The sequence below is a fragment of the Poecilia latipinna genome, unplaced genomic scaffold (genome assembly GCF_001443285.1).
Source record: "Poecilia latipinna isolate Pla-1442-1.1 unplaced genomic scaffold, P_latipinna-1.0 Scaffold111, whole genome shotgun sequence".
In the NCBI taxonomy this organism is placed as follows: Eukaryota; Metazoa; Chordata; class Actinopteri; order Cyprinodontiformes; family Poeciliidae; genus Poecilia; species Poecilia latipinna.
Genome location: NW_015112727.1, coordinates 387,812 through 403,086, shown reverse-complemented (window position 1 = coordinate 403,086; position 15,275 = coordinate 387,812). Strand labels below are relative to the sequence as shown.

The following is a 15,275-nucleotide window of genomic DNA, read 5'->3' as shown; positions in this document are numbered from 1 at the left end:
CGTTATACCTAGGATTTCAGTCGGCTAATGTGTCTCTCAGGTTTTGGAAATGGGCCGACAGTCGGCCGACAACTCTTAGTGTGCGCTGGAAAGGAATTTCACAAGGAAATGTGGAAGGGAGGGTCAGTGGAGAGCACCGGAGCTGAGCCTTTTTTCATTCAGTGTCAGAAACGGAATAAAAGGCATGAAGAGACGATAAAGCCGATAATTAAAATGAGGCCGATAGGTTTAATTTATTGTGCGATTAATTGATTTATTGTTTATCGCAACAGGCCTATGAATAAATTTGAATTAAAGATTAATAATTACTTGCATTTTTTCTAAAATTATAAATTCATATCTTTCTAGTGGAAGGCATGCTTTCAGTATTTTCTACTTTTTGCATTCTGATCACATTTAACATGCAGAAAACGTCAAATTTTATTGGCTGGCAATTGTCTAAACTGCAGTGACAGCTGCATTTCAGACAGTTTAATGTATTTAGCAGAAGGTAGAATAAAAGCCAAACTCCACACATCATGAAATGTTTTAGTTTCCAGGCTGTAAACCACTGAATGTCCCTCTTATCGCCTGGGTTTGCTGCCAGCGGACAGCAGGTCTGGTCGGGTCGTCCCGGGTTTCCAGAACTCCCTCAGGGTGGGAACGTATGTGCCGTGTTTGGTCTTGTAGTAACGCTTCATGAACAGCTGGGGGAGGTAGAGCACAGGATACACATTGACGTGTGAGGACTTTGAAATTATGTGTTTGAACATGTATAACTTGATAAAATACCAGAAAAAAAAAAACACAGGAACGCTCAAAGATTTTATATTTTCATGAAGGATTTTGATTTTAAAAATAGTCCTCAGTGTTTAAAAAAAACAAAAGTGTTCCTTCACATTTTTATTATTTCACAATGCAGTTTCCAGATGTTCCTGATAACCTGAACATAAAGGTTATCAATAAGCTTAATGGTGATCAGGTAAAGAACCATTTCATGGACAGATAAATGAACACAGACGAATAATTACTAGAGCAGAACGATAAATGAAAGGAATAATGGATAGATAAACCCAGCTTGATGGACAGAGAGATTTGGGAAATTAACAGATGGATAAAATCAGATGAAAGTGGATGGAAAGACACACAGACTGCTGGATGAAAGAAAGAATAAATGCAAGCACATAGAAAAATGTACATGTTGCAGGTGCATTCAAAGACTGTCGGATAAATGAAAAGAATGAAATGGGTGAAAAGACGTATTCAGGGATTGGTAGACAGAAAATTGACTGAACATCTCAAATTATCCCCTCATAAATCGTCCTTTCGGTTTCCAAGGAAACATCTATCTGAGGAACCAGTATAGCCGTTCCAGCACACATATGTCTCTGTGAGCTAAAAGACGCAAAAAACTGTCTAAAATTATAAACTAAAACTTTGAGGTGGAAGAAAAAAAAAAAAGAAGTTGACATTTTGGCACCTTTATATAAAAACAAGCATAGAACTTGTCAGACTTGAACTATACAATAAAAAAATACAAATATTTTTGATTCATTTATTTTATCGTACTTTCTATGCATTCATTTGTATCATTTGGTGCATACATACCCTCCCTTTGAAGTTCTTTGACGCCTCATCCTCAGAATCTGCTACGTAGTCGTCTCCCGACACAGAAACGGTTTCTACACACAAACATACTGAGTTAAACATGACGCAGGGCAATGGATGGTCCAGACGTACTGGAACCAGTCAGTTATTTTTCCACCCACATAATGAAGTCATTTAATGAGTTAAATCACCTGCAGGAGTCCCCTGCTGGGAGGAAGAGCTGTTCCCACTGGATAAAACCGGCTGATTTCTGCCAAACAAACAAAGGCTTGGTCAAAAAAAAAAAAAAAAATCAAAATAGCGCACTTAAACTCATCTAATTTATGTTATTTAACAGAAAGATGAGCTCAAAGAAACTAGTATGAAGAACATTTTTATTTTTTTCAGATTAATTTAATTAGATTTTACACTCTTAGCAAACATTAAAATGTCCAGGATCGTAAACGTCAGTGACTCCTCACAACTGTTTGCATGCAAAGTGTTCTTTAAGCAGAGCTGTACATTTCAGGGATTTTTTTAGAGAACAGAACCATGAACATTATCCCACTGAACGGTTGCAAATGTTTCTAACAATTAATAATGTTTCTAGAAAAATAAAGCTGAAACTGCCTGAGAAACGGCCCCGAAGCTACGGAGCTTTACTTGCATCACTGAAAATGTGCAGAAACGGTCAAATCAAAACCTTTTTGAGATGGAGGTGTGAATAAATGCAACCAAACTAAAAGGAATTAAAACATTTTCCTTTACAACTGCAATTTAATTAGTAACTGCTATAGGACTTACTTTTTAACTGTTGTTTTTTTTGTAAGCTTCCAGATGATAGAATACTGAATGAAGTTTGGAAATTATAACATCCTCAGTTTTCCTTTCTCCATGCTTATCCAGATTTGGAAAACTGGAAAAGCAAAGTTTTAAATTTCCAGACATCGGGACAAAGTAGAAACCCAATCAATTACTCGGTTCATTGCTACGTTGAAGTGTGACTATCACATTCAAATGATAACAACATGGATCAATAACAGATTATCAACAGCCACTAAACAAAACCCAGAATAGAAAAAGTAATTTTAACGGATATTAACAAAGTTTTACTCCCGGAGGCCGACTAGCAGCTTGTTGTTTAAACCTTACTCTTTGTCATCCAGGCCAGGACTTTCGGGCGTTTGACAGCCACTTGCTTGTTTCCACGTTGAGGACTTCTTCTTCTTCTTCTGCTGCTGCTCCTTGTAGAAGGACTTCACTCCTCCTCCAGAGAAGCTAACGCTAGCAGAAGAAACTGACAGTTTTCGGATAACGACTCTGGGATTGCTGCTCAGGCAGGAAGCAAACACAGAGCAGATGGACGGATCTTCAGGCAGGTGCAGCTTTTTGATGCCTAGCTTACTTATATGTCTATTTAGGAGTTCTCTGTTGTAGCCGTTGTTTTGTAAAGTTTGTGATTTTTCTTTGGTTTTCTGGTTCCCGTTGATGCTTTTTTCCCCAGATATGACTTCCTCCTCAGAGTCACTTTCTTCTGTGTCTGGTAGCTTGCGTTTCCTTCCTCTGCTTTCATTTGAGGAACTCACGCCAACAGGTTTGGGTTTCCGTTTGACTAAGGTGAATTTCGCATTTGGATCCCGTTGATGGTCTGCTGAGTCTTTCGAGTTGGATTTCTCACTGCCTTGCGAGGTTTTTTCCCTGGCTGGAACGTCGGCGTTAGAAATGAGTCCGATTACGGGTGTGACCAACGGCGTGGTCGCTCCTGGCCTTGAGCAGTTTGTCCGCTCGGCGGTCGACTGATCCGATGGGACTTTTCCAGATGGCGGCAGAGAGAGAGAAGCCAGGATGGAGTCGCCCATGTTTGGAGGGAGAGACGCTGCGAACGGAGACGACACAGAGTAAAAGTCCTGTTAGGATTTAGAGTTTCAACGTATTTTGTCCAGTCAAAATTCCCCACATTTGAAGAATGAAATCTCAGGAGTTCTTGAAACCAGATTCCTACAGCGTCTGCAAAACTGTTACTGTGGATGGAAAGATACATGGATAGAGATGGATGGTTAAAAAGACCAGTGATAAGACTTGTGTCTTTTATTATTTTCTTTATACAGTTATTCCAATCTTACACAAAACAAATTCAATACATTTCCAGGGTGTAGGAACACAGTTAGACATCAAATTCATGTCAATTTACAGAAATCAGTTCAGTTTCATGAGTTCACCTATAAAGCTTTCTATAATATCAAGCTGACCTGACAGTGTAGAGCAGTAATTATTCTTAACAGTGACATTAATGTAAGGCTTGTCTTTATTTTGCATGGAGTGGGCGTGTCACTGGTTACAAAAACAACTCTCCAGCAGAGAGTTGGAAAAACAAAATAACCCAAATATCAAAATAACCATTTAAAATTGTTCCGTGTTTTTATTGAATGGGACATTCAATTGTCTTAGTTTTTTGAAAACTAAATTCATTAAAAAAAAAAAAAAGACATTTTCTTCTTTTGCATTTCTCCTTTTGAAGATATCCATTTAACTATACAAGAACCAATTCGGTTAATTTGTTTGGAAAAATAAAATGCTCTCTCCTCCGTTCCAATCCAGTTGGACAAAACAATAAACCCAAATGCTCCTGATCCTACCTGCCGACTCCAGGTGACCCAGACAAGCCTGATGTTGAAGTAAGATCTTGAGAAGCTGTGGCTGAGTTGCTGCTTGTGCACACTCCTCCAGGACAGGCGGGGCGTCACACAGCCACGACACCGTCTGTAATCACATCGTTTTACTGTCGTTTTTACTCTACAGCAGCACACGGTAACACCAGGTCAACGTGGGTGTGTCGATGCCTACCTGAGCTAGGTTGGGAACCGGGAGCAACTGGTCTAGGCGAATCAGAAATTCCCACAACAGCTTCTCCAGCTCCTGGTCAAACCTTGGGCCGTAATCAGTGGGGAACTGTTCCTGTTAGTGGAAAAACATCGATAATCATCTGCTCACCGTTTCAGGTGTTTATACGCAGTGGGGCGTTGATGGCTGGATACTCACTTTAAAGAAATGTTCTCTCTCCGCTTCATTTGTTAGCAGCGTTTGAACAAAAACATGGAAACTTTCCACCGTTCTCTGAATTTTCACATCCTTCTTCTGGAAGACAAAGGAACGCAAAGTGCATGTTTTTCATGTAAAACAACCCATTAAAGTAGAAACAACTACAAAACCTGAAAAACTATTGTTTTGGGTTTTTTTACTGAGACTAGGGTTTTTCTTTTCTTTAAATTAGAATTCTCTACAAGCAAACAAAAAAAGTCAAAAGACAAGACAAGTGCTGATGAGCAAAAATATGCTTGCATTGTCTAAAAACAACTAACTTTTATTATTAACATAAAAAATGTTTATTAGAGGTACCAAGTCTGAATATGTGCTTCCCTGAATGAGTAGCTGAAGTACATTTTGCCTTTATGCTGCTTTTTTATAGGTAGAATGAGCTGGGCTCATTTTATTTCCCTTGTTTACAAAAACAGTTCAACTTATTTGCTTCTATAATTCTGCACAACTCAATTCACTCAGTTAAATAAATAATGCCCATTTTTAATCAAATAAGCAATCCAAGCTGGATTACACTTGGTTGTAGTTATGTAGTTAAATCGAACCATTGGCAGAAAAAAATTTAATTTTTGATGTAAATTTGAACTCCGTCTCCATTTTACCACAGCTGATCCAGACGAAAGAGGAGCAGGAACACGGATCCTCTCCAGATGTGGTGCAATCACGTCAACGTCTGGCTGTTTGAGACACAACTCTAATATTAACTGGCAAGAAAGAAGGAAAATGGATTAGTAAGAAATGTATTAAACTGAAGATTTATAATTACCACTCATCCATCAGTGAATAGTCACCCGTGCTCTCAGGCCCAGCACTAGCTTGCCCTGGTGTCGCAGGGTAAGCAGGCCAGGAACGGTCTCACAGGCCGAAGACACAAACTCCTCCACGACCCCGTACTGCATCACATCCCTCTGCTTCAGCACCTTCCAGAGCGCCGCTGACACCAGGCGGACGGGAGGGGCCAAGAGCTGGAGAGCAGCAAAGGGAAGGCTGGCATCTGCAGAGGAAACAAAAGGGTTTACAAATTTAAACTATAAAACCCTCAGTGCCCTTAACAAATTCAACCCTCCTTGCACTTTTTTTTTTAAAAATGTAGTTTATCAGAATTTCATGCCAAAATTGATAAGTAGATGAAAAACCTTGCACATTTTTATAGCAAATAAAAAAAATCTAATTCAGATTTCTTTTTTCTCCAAACAAAAACGTAAACGTTGTTCTAACTCATATCACCCACATATCTTCAAAGAGTCATTGTGGATGGTGATAATGTGAGAAGGAAGGATCTCTGCTAGCAGTCAGCCTTGCAACGAATCTGAAGAGGCCTCTGACTGAAGATTGTTGCTGTATTATACTGTCATGACATGGTAACAGCTCAACGTTCAGGCAGGAGAGACGATATTTCACAGCAACATGTCCTTGATGGAACCATCGGTTGTTGGCAAGGACTGCTCAGCCACATCATTTGCTTTTGCCACTTCTCTTTAGACCTCTGTCTCTTAAATGTGTGCCACTCATTTGTATTTGACCCCGTCGAGCCAGGTTTTTCTTAAGACTGAAGAAATGCACACACAAACCTCTCTTCTCCAACTCTTGAAATCGGTCAAGCTGTTAATGAGCCAGTGATTTGATTCAGGTGTGTAGAAGTATACTCGTAAAATTCGAGCACCTATATGCTGTCTGCTTTAAACGTCCCCATAACTTTATCTCCGACATATCTGCTGTTCTCCATGGTTTCCATGACACTTTCGTCACTGATATCTTCCAACAAACTTATGAGGTTTTTACAGAACCATTAGTTGTAGTAGAGTGTATTATAGCCATTCAGAACTACCAAAACATTAACTTTGACAAACTTCAACAGTGCTTATCAACGTTAGCGAGCGATAAACATTTAGCAAGTCCAAATGTTCAGTTTTCCACTTACCATTTTCTTTCGGTTTTCTTGTAGCCATCCCAGAGAATCCGTTTAGCTAAAATATATATATATATATCTGACGTTAATAAAAGTTAGCTTAGCAGTGTCAAGTTACTGTAGAAAACTGGCGCAGAGCTAACGACGAACGTTAGCGAATTCAGTCAGCAAACACAACTGTGCAAACTTTAACCGTGTCAGGTGGATTTAAAGTACCTATCGTGAAACAACAACCGCGCTATTTGTTGTTAATCAGTTACGAGCCAAACTGAACAAGTTTCTGTCAAAAGTTCCGCTTCTCTGCCTCCCGCCTTCAAGTAGTTGTAATAGTTTGAATAATCTCATCGAATGTGCCGAACGGGCGGTGCTTCCTGGCTCTGTATGCGAAACATGGCCTAAACTTCAAACTCCGCTCGGGTGGGAACTAATGCTTAGTAAATGAGCACACCTAAAATAACTTTCAGGATATGACGTAGTAACTTCACCCGCCAGACCAGCATGATAACTCAGAGACATAACGGGTTTACCGGTTGGTGGCTGTAATGTTCACCTAACTTTTTTTTATGCTACCACCAATAAATTTCAAGAAAAAGAAGACATAATGGGTCTATTCTGTGTTATTATTCACTGACCTGTAGATTTTTTGCTTTGTTTGGCAGGTGGGTTGGTGGGGAGGTAAAAGAAGGAATAAAAAGTATTACGAGCCAATTCAACTAGATCATTACGAATAATTGTGCATACATTAGCAGGAAATAAAGGTACAAATGTGTTGAGATTTAGATGTTTCTTTTTACAGTTTTCTACCTTGGTTTTGATTGACGTTTTTGCCAGGTGTTTCTAAGGCTTTACTCAACTTGAATAATAAACATTTCATAAGTAGGCTAGAAGCAAGGCAGATAGCTATAATAAAAATGAAAACATTAAAATATATTAAATCCAAGGTTTCTCCTAGTCTCACTTTTGCTTGCCGTACATGTTCTGATAGTTTTTAATAAATAAATTTTGGAAACACCTAAATATGCTGAAGAACAAGTAACACAAAGGCCACATTGCAAAATTGTTGGACGCCCACATAAGTCTCTCTTTTACACTTAAAATCTATAATGTTGTGCTGACTATGATAAGTGATTTGCCTATGTCAAAATATCATCTTCAGACACATAACAGGATATAGGTGTTGATGTAGGTATCAGCAAAAGCAGACTTTTATCAGATTACTTTGAGATATGACGTGTTAATAAATACAAATTACATGGCAGCTGAATTTGACGAAAAACAAACTAAAACCGAAGTCTGTTTGTCCACATAAAAGGGATTCTTCTATCAAATGTTCATTTAAACAAAAAAATTGTAAGAGTTGATTAGCCTTACCCTCCCATATCAGTTATCAGAGGTATTATGACCTGCTTGACTTAGTCACAGCCACCATGAACTTTGCCCTTCTCTGTTCTGCTTTTGCATTATCGACCGGTTTGAGGCAAAGTCCAGCTCATGGGTCACACAGAGACACTTTGTCACACCAAAACACCCGACAAGCAAGAAGAGAGAGGAGGAAAGAGAGGAGAATGGATACAACGTCGTCATTCTTCAAGTAAGTTGAAACTCTACTTTGACTTGTTTCTTATTGATTGATGCCATATAAGGCATCAATCAATAAGAAATACTGATTGATGCCTTATACTCGGATTTACTGGGAGATCAGAGTCGGACATTATGTGTGATTAAAAAAAGATCTTTGCTTTTTTATTATATAAAGTCAAAATGTCAGTACCTGGGGTAAAACAACAACAACATTAACATGATTTGTTTGCTTCCCTCCCTGATTTATTGTCAGGTCTGTGACCAAACGGGTCTGGTCCCCGCCCCAGCGACCTTTCAGAATCTGCTGCAACAGAAGGGAGACCAAGAAAGGGATCACTGCAGGAACCCTGGAGGAGCTGAAAGAGAGGGTGAGAACAACATCAGTTTCCTAATAATAGCATGAATTATGATGAAATTAAGAGCTAAAGAAAGGCTTTAGACTTAAATGAACCTAAAATAAATGATTTGCTTCAACTACGACATGCAGTTTTGTGAAAATGTTAGGACATGTGTTCTTTCAATATATTTATGCAGATATATATTAAGTCTACATTTAAGCCAGAGTAACACACTGAACACACAACTTCATCTGACTCTCAGCTGCAGTTGTGAGCCAGTTTTTAAAATATTTCAGTGGATTTGAATGTAGTTTCCCTGCCTGGCTTAAACACAACAATTGTGCATCCCGGTTGGTATTCACAGTTTATATTTTCAGGATTTTTGGTGATGATTAAACTGAACCTCAGCGTTAAAGTCTTCCTAACTGAGAGTTATAATACCGTCTGTTAGGTGTGCCAGGCTTTGTTGCTGACCATTTCTGCAGCATCCGTGTACCTGGTTTGTGAGGAGGACGGTACAGAAGTAGACTCTGATGAGTTCCTCATGACCTTACCGGACAACACTGTGCTCATGGCCCTGGAGCCAGGACAGACATGGAAACCGCAAGCGGTAAGTCAGACGCCTTTCTAGAGGCTCCTAGTATCTCTTTATATGCTAGGTTTGATTTTTTTTCCTCCATCGGCAACATCACTTTTGGGTTTGATCCATGGTTTCTGTCTCCACAGGGTGCAGTTGTGCTTAAAAACCACGACAAGCCTCGCACCGGCAGAGACATAGCACGAGTCACCTTTGACCTTTACAAGATAAGCCCCAAGGATGTGTTTGGCTCGCTGAGTGTGAAGGCCACATTCCAAGGCCTGTACTCTGTGAGCGCCGACTTTCAGTGTCTGGGGCCCAAGAAGGTCCTCAGGTAAGTGGGTCACAGATGTTATGAAGTGGCACCTCCTCACTGGTAAATCTTTCCAAACATAAAAAAGGGTGTTGGGATCATTTATTTAAAGAAAATTACAGTGGAATTTTTTAATTTCCCTAATTCATAAAATATCTTTCTTGGTGTGGGTAATGCTTTTTTTGTTAGCTCATAAAATAGTTCTCAATAGCTCTCAAAAGGTTATGAAGATCAATCCAAAGGTTGTGACCGACAGCTTAGAAATATTGTATTTTTTAACATTAGCTGATTAAACCCGGATGTTGAACCGTTAAGAACGTTTTCTGTAAGAGCAATAGACTTTTCACCTTTTCTGTGTAACAAAAAAGCTTATCATTGTGTTTCTAAGATATTAAATGCTTGAATGTTTTTATACATAGCCCTTTTCTGAGAGTTATTAATTTCAAAATTGAGCTTGTTCTCTAGGTGTTAGGCTATTCAAATTAGATTTTTGTTGACGTCCCAAAGCTACGTCTGTGGTTAGACTTTCTCAGGCTCGTACAAATCTTACATGTACTTTAGTGAGCAACCTGAAGCTGATAACTGTATGACGTTGGTCGTGTTTTCAGGGAAGTGCTGCGTCTCGCCTCCACCCTCCTTCAGGCCGCTGGGCACCTGCTTATCACCTCTGCATCCATGATCCGCCGCGTCATCGAAGGCACTGAGCTCTGGCAGCCGCAGAGGGCCGAGTACGCAGCCACCTGGCATTAAAACCCCGACCCACAATGAAAATGTTTTGACTTTTCCCCTACAATTGGACATTTAACTGGTTAACAGTTTTACAAATATGATTTCCTCCTTAAGGGAATCTGAAACAACCACACAATATCAACGGATGCATAATTTTGTATTTTTAATGAGTGAGTATTCATTCTTTTAGAATATCTTGAAGGTGTTGTTTATGATTGAAACAAGACCTTGGTGTTTGACCTCAGGGATCTTTTGAGGCCTGCATGTTGACTACATCATTTACAATGATTTGTGGCATGACAGTATTTCTTAAGCCTAAAAGTGAAAAACAGGTTGGAGGGAGGGGGAAAAAAGCAACAGTCAGAGCAGCACTATGTAGCTTAATAAGAAAATAAATGCTACATCATTGTTATTGTTTTGGAAATTATTTTGTGCAATATATTTATGTAATATATTTGAAATGTCCTATTTTTAAAAAAAATGATTTTCTTTGTAAATGTTTCTTGTATATGGCCAATTATTCCAGCAATCTGTCAAATAATTTTTTTTTAGAAATGTGATGCTTTAGGTCAATTTACCAAATTAAAAATGTTAACATTCATATAAATTAATCAAAAATATGTGTATGGTAAATATATGCAAGTAACTGATTAAATCTTTAATTCACTTTAGTCAAAATGTTATTTCGGTAAACCAGACCAAGAGGGCCTGGTTTACCGAACCAGGTCCTCTTGGTTCGGTAGGGATTTAAAGTCTTATACATTTAGGATGAGACTTTAATGTTAACAAATCCCTAAATAATTTTTTGCTCTGTTCTTATTCTGACATTGAGATAATCTGAATGTTTTTTTGTTATCCTAACCGTGTAGTTGGATTTACATCGGGGATTAAGAAACATTAAGGTTATGTGTCATTTAATAAAATATACCTACATTTCTGCCGTGTTCAGAAGGGAATGTATAAATAATTTTGAGTTGGAAAAGAACAATCACCATTTAGGGGTTTTTATTCAAAAGGACTTTTACTTTAATTAGTGTATATATTTATAAAAAAATAAAATTAAATTTACAGCTCAAACAAGCTCACTAACATAAAGTTGCACCTCAGCTGCAGCATTTCAACACAAACAAACCCGGCCACAAAAACTGAAAGTATAAGAACAAAACAAAGATTTAAAGAACCTGATGGAAATCTTTTTCTCAAGTCCTTCAATAAAAACCCAACAGAACAAACTGTTCATGTGTCAGAAAAGGCTTCTTTTGCACTTTCCTTCTCAGCCTGCAATAATCCAGGCCGCGCCGTCATTCAGTTTCTTCCAGCAGTCCCTTTACCAGGATGCTTTTGTATTGCCGGTACCTGATGTTGGCCAGTATCTCGTTGTACTGCTCCTCCGTCATCCAGCGAGGTTTGGATTTTTTTATCGAGTAACGCCGGTCACCGAACCACTGCACCAGATGGTGGCGCTGTATGCCCACCAGCCTGGTCAGCATGCTGTACTGCTCGGCGTCGGGGTACTGGAACTCAAGGAAGGCCCTCCTCAGCATCAGCAGCTGAGACTGCGTCTTCAGTCTGCTGCGGGGACGCAGCACTGCCCCTTCTGCCAAGAGAACTTCCTCCTGGCTGTTCCCAGCGGTCGGACTGCTGGCAGTAAGAAAGTTGTTTTCGGCCTTAACGAGCTCCTTTAGTTCGTCCACTTCGGAGACGACATTGTTCTCCTTTGGCGGTTCAGAAGACAGAGCTTCCTCCAGACAAGCCAGTGCGTCGGCGTTCTCCTCCAAGCTGCTCTTCAGCGAAGTCATCCTTCTGCCCTGCAGGTCTGACTGGCTCTCTGTTACGGGAACAGCGGTAGAGGTTTGGGCTTGAGGCTGGAGAACGACGGAAGAGAAGTCAACAAATGGGATTTCAGCCTCGACAAGAAGATTCTCGTAGGCGTTTTTAACTGGGCTGGAGATCAGCTTTGTGTGTGCTCTTCTTTTTATCTTGGAGACATATGCTCCTCCCCACGTGCTGGATGTTTGCTCCTCATTCTCAGATGTATCCATTTTCGCTCCTAGTTCTTCTGCTTGATCGGTGATCCACTCGACATCTCGTTTCATTCTTTTCCTTCTCCTGTTTGACATGACTGCGTGTCTTCTGAGCTTTTCTGGAGTGGCGGCTTCGTTCTCCATCGCTCTTCTGCCCGTTTCTTTTTCCGTCGGTCTCTCCTGCTCCATATTCCAATTCACTTTTCGTTCCATCAAAGACGTCTTCTTGCTCTTTACTTGGTCATCCTTGACCAAGTCTTGGAACTCCTCATCTCCTTCCTCATCTTTGCGATTGGAATTCAACTTGTTCCAGATCTCCCTGATGTCTTTGTAGTCCCAGCTGATGCCGTAGCGGAGCCTCTGCGCTATGAACCACACCTTCACCTGGTCTGGATGCAGGGAGCAGCGCTGGGCTAGAGCATTAGTCTGTTTGCGTGTCAGATAGGGGGACCTGCTAAAGGCACTTTCGAGCTCCGCCACTTTATCTGTCTGCACGTTAACCTCATTTGCATGAACCCACAACACCCTTTTATCCTCAGAGAGCAGGGGGAGACAGATGCGGGGGCTCCACAGAGGCACTGCGATACCCAACGCCGACTGGCTGCCTTCAAGAGAACTGGGAGTCTGTATGGGTTTGATGTTCGTTCTGTCAGCGAGTTGCCTCATCGTAGTCAACTTCTATGCAAAGTAGACAAACAGAGAGATTAGAAACATACAGAATGTGAACTAATTTGAGTTTACTATTTTCTGAATCAGTGGGCAAAATCAATCTGACTCTAGTTGTCCGAAGCACATTCAGTGCTCAAATTGTTTATGAGACAGACCAACCTTTGCACAGTTCACAGTCTAGTCTGCGTAATGACCTTTAGCAATGTCAGCCTGTACTCATGTGGTAAAGGAGACGGCTAATTTTAAGAGAAAATTACAATGTGAAATATTTATGTTTCAGCATCTTTTTGAATGTTTTTGCTCACTTTTGTGTTCTTCAACACTCATCTGTATTACAAGTAAATTCCATTCCATCCATCTTCTTTACACCCTTATTCCTAGAGGGGTCAGGAGTACAAGTAAATTTGAAATAAAAAATAAATTCATAGATATATTTTTACTTTGAGTTCTGAAAAGTTAAGTTTAAAAGTTAACTTTTAGCGAGTGCATTAAGAACACGTTATTTCCATGCACATGGAAGACAGAAAAATGTCAAAATCAGATTTGAGACTCTCAGAGTATAAGGAAACTTGTATATTGATATTGAAATGTATAGCTGAGGACGAGAAGCAGAAGGGTTTAATATCTACTCCCCAAAAGTAAATTGGGATTATAAGTACAATGGCGAAGAGAGAGAGAAGAAATTGAATAGTAGTTTGCTTCAATAATTAATTGTGTTGTTTTTGACCGCTGTGTTTATCCTAAAAACAACGCTAATTGAACCAACATCGTGTTAATTATTCATAACTTCCTACAACATCGCATATTTCAGTTAATCCGTTAGCCTGTTAGCTTGAGCGCGGGCGTATTTCAAGTATCATTTTAGCTAGCCGAAGCCTCGTTAGCTTTAGCCACTAACGGCTCTCCAGTTAAAATTTGAGTCTCCCAGCATTACCTGCTCACCTTTATAGAACAATAGAACACAAAATGTTGATCTTACCTTTTGTTTTAGGTTGGATTTTCTACTTCCTTCAACCGGGTCAAACTAAAGTGGGAAAATATGTCTTTTAGCTCCTGCTGATCTTTTAAGCCACCTTAGAGCCACCACATGATCAACAGCAACTGGGATGTCTTCTCACCAGCCGCGAAATCAAGTGAGCTAGTGCTGCTCACATTGTGATTTTCGCTTAAAAGAAGCATTAAAAAAAAACATCAAAGGAGGAAAAATTCTTATGGTTAGTTCTCTGCAATATAAAACAGTTAATGTCACAATTTCATTATAAATATAAGTACTGACTTCTTTAACCCATATTTAACACTGTAGAAGTTGGTCTTCTAAAAATTAAGTTTAAATTGGTGAAACTCTTCAATCTACAGGCTAGTGACTGGAAAATATTCAAACCCCTTGTGTTTTTTTCCCCCCAAAATGTATTTTTTACTTTATTTTATGTAACAGTTCAGATGGACACAATATTGTCAAATATTTTGCAAATGAAAAGATACTCTGATATGTAAAAAAATAAAATACATTACAACTATTTCCTTCTGAAGTTACATACTAAGCTCTATAACCACGTCTTTTTTGGAAGAGTGGTAAGAAAAAAGTCATTGTTGAAAGGAAGTCATGAGAAGTCCCGTCTGCAGTTTGTGACAAGCCAGGCCACAGAAACCTGTGGAAGAAGGAGTTCTGGTCACATTTCACAACATGCAATACCTTGTGTCAGACTGTTACATAAAATCCTAATCAGACACAATGAGGCTTGTGGCTGTACAGGTGAAAAAATATGAAGAGGTATTCATAGTTTTGCTAGACACTGTATTAGACCTCCAGAATGTTAAATTATATTGTATTCTTTTGAAAATGGTTTCAATAAAAAAACAAAAAACATATACATTGCTTTACTTTTAACTAAATGTACCTTTACAGTATGTTGTTTACTATTCCACATCGATAAGAACTGTAAGTCATTTTTTATTCAATGGCACCATTGTTCTTTTGTACTGTTGTTAAACAATAAATTTTTTTATCTGTGTGGGTGGGTCATTGGCCAGGAAACAAAAGAGCTGATGACATAACTTAGAGGAGTTAGACTCATAAACTTATTTGAGAACACTTGCTTTGGGATATAGAAAATGAAGCGAGGAGAAAAACGCAAGAACAGCTCCTTCGAGGATCTTCCTGAGAACATGTCTGACAACGTTCAGAAAGATTCATCCAGCATTCTGTGCGACATGTGTACAGGGGACAGGAAATCGGCACGGAAGACCTGCATGAAATGTGAGATCTCCATGTGCGTCCAGCACCTGCAGGCCCACCTCACCACACCTGTGTTACTGCAGACTCATCCTCTGACTGAGCCCATGGCTATAGATGGGAACACCAAATGTCCCCAGCATGGGAAGCTCCTGGAGTACTACTGCCTGGATGATAAGACCTGTGTGTGCGTTTCCTGCGCCATTGAAGACCAGCACCGCCTTCACAACATGAAGACCT

At 39.6% G+C, this 15,275-nt stretch overlaps 3 protein-coding genes across 6 annotated transcripts; 1 reads left to right on the top strand and 2 right to left on the bottom strand.

Moving 5' to 3' along the window:
• Positions 1 to 397: 397 nt before the first annotated feature.
• On the bottom strand, positions 398 to 7,088 carry tinf2 (TERF1 (TRF1)-interacting nuclear factor 2). 2 transcript variants are annotated; one of them, XM_015027964.1, is made up of 11 exons: positions 6,788 to 7,088; positions 6,584 to 6,629; positions 5,454 to 5,656; positions 5,265 to 5,366; positions 4,606 to 4,701; positions 4,411 to 4,521; positions 4,203 to 4,326; positions 2,719 to 3,442; positions 1,779 to 1,837; positions 1,588 to 1,661; positions 398 to 686 (listed from the first exon to the last, which is right to left on the bottom strand). In XM_015027964.1, the coding sequence occupies exons 2-11, from the start codon at positions 6,609 to 6,611 to the stop codon at positions 564 to 566; spliced, it is 1,644 nt and encodes a 547-aa protein (XP_014883450.1). In that variant the 5' UTR covers positions 6,612 to 6,629; positions 6,788 to 7,088; the 3' UTR covers positions 398 to 563. The 2 variants fall into 2 exon arrangements, with proteins under 2 accessions (XP_014883450.1, XP_014883449.1); XM_015027963.1 differs by having other exon boundaries at positions 6,584 to 7,088.
• Positions 7,089 to 7,182: 94 nt separating this feature from the next.
• cideb (cell death inducing DFFA like effector b) lies at positions 7,183 to 10,775 on the top strand. The gene is made up of 5 exons (XM_015027970.1): positions 7,183 to 8,162; positions 8,406 to 8,520; positions 8,942 to 9,100; positions 9,217 to 9,401; positions 9,989 to 10,775. The coding sequence occupies exons 1-5, from the start codon at positions 7,999 to 8,001 to the stop codon at positions 10,128 to 10,130; spliced, it is 765 nt and encodes a 254-aa protein (XP_014883456.1). The 5' UTR covers positions 7,183 to 7,998; the 3' UTR covers positions 10,131 to 10,775.
• A 336-nt stretch (positions 10,776 to 11,111) lies between these two features.
• Positions 11,112 to 13,943, bottom strand: homezb (homeobox and leucine zipper encoding b). 3 transcript variants are annotated; one of them, XM_015027965.1, is made up of 2 exons: positions 13,782 to 13,943; positions 11,112 to 12,811 (listed from the first exon to the last, which is right to left on the bottom strand). In XM_015027965.1, the coding sequence occupies exon 2, from the start codon at positions 12,797 to 12,799 to the stop codon at positions 11,411 to 11,413; it is 1,389 nt and encodes a 462-aa protein (XP_014883451.1). In that variant the 5' UTR covers positions 12,800 to 12,811; positions 13,782 to 13,943; the 3' UTR covers positions 11,112 to 11,410. The 3 variants fall into 3 exon arrangements, with proteins under 3 accessions (XP_014883451.1, XP_014883453.1, XP_014883454.1); XM_015027967.1 differs by having other exon boundaries at positions 11,112 to 12,815; positions 13,785 to 13,943; XM_015027968.1 differs by lacking the exon at positions 13,782 to 13,943 and adding an exon at positions 12,962 to 13,057.
• Between the last annotated feature and the right edge of the window lie 1,332 nt (positions 13,944 to 15,275).

Coding starts and splice junctions, on each gene's coding strand:
- cideb (XM_015027970.1), top strand. CDS start 7,999: ATGAACTTTGCCCTTCTCTGTTCTGCTTTTGCATTATCGACCGGTTTG. Junction 8,163..8,405: donor ACAACGTCGTCATTCTTCAA/GTAAGTTGAAAC, acceptor ATTTATTGTCAG/GTCTGTGACCAAACGGGTCT. Junction 9,101..9,216: donor AGACATGGAAACCGCAAGCG/GTAAGTCAGACG, acceptor CTGTCTCCACAG/GGTGCAGTTGTGCTTAAAAA.
- tinf2 (XM_015027963.1), bottom strand. CDS start 6,611: ATGGCTACAAGAAAACCGAAAGAAAATG. Junction 4,522..4,605: donor AGAGAGAACATTTCTTTAAA/GTGAGTATCCAG, acceptor TTCCACTAACAG/GAACAGTTCCCCACTGATTA. Junction 4,327..4,410: donor CGGTTCCCAACCTAGCTCAG/GTAGGCATCGAC, acceptor ATGTGATTACAG/ACGGTGTCGTGGCTGTGTGA.
- homezb (XM_015027965.1), bottom strand. CDS start 12,799: ATGAGGCAACTCGCTGACAGAACGAACATCAAACCCATACAGACTCCC.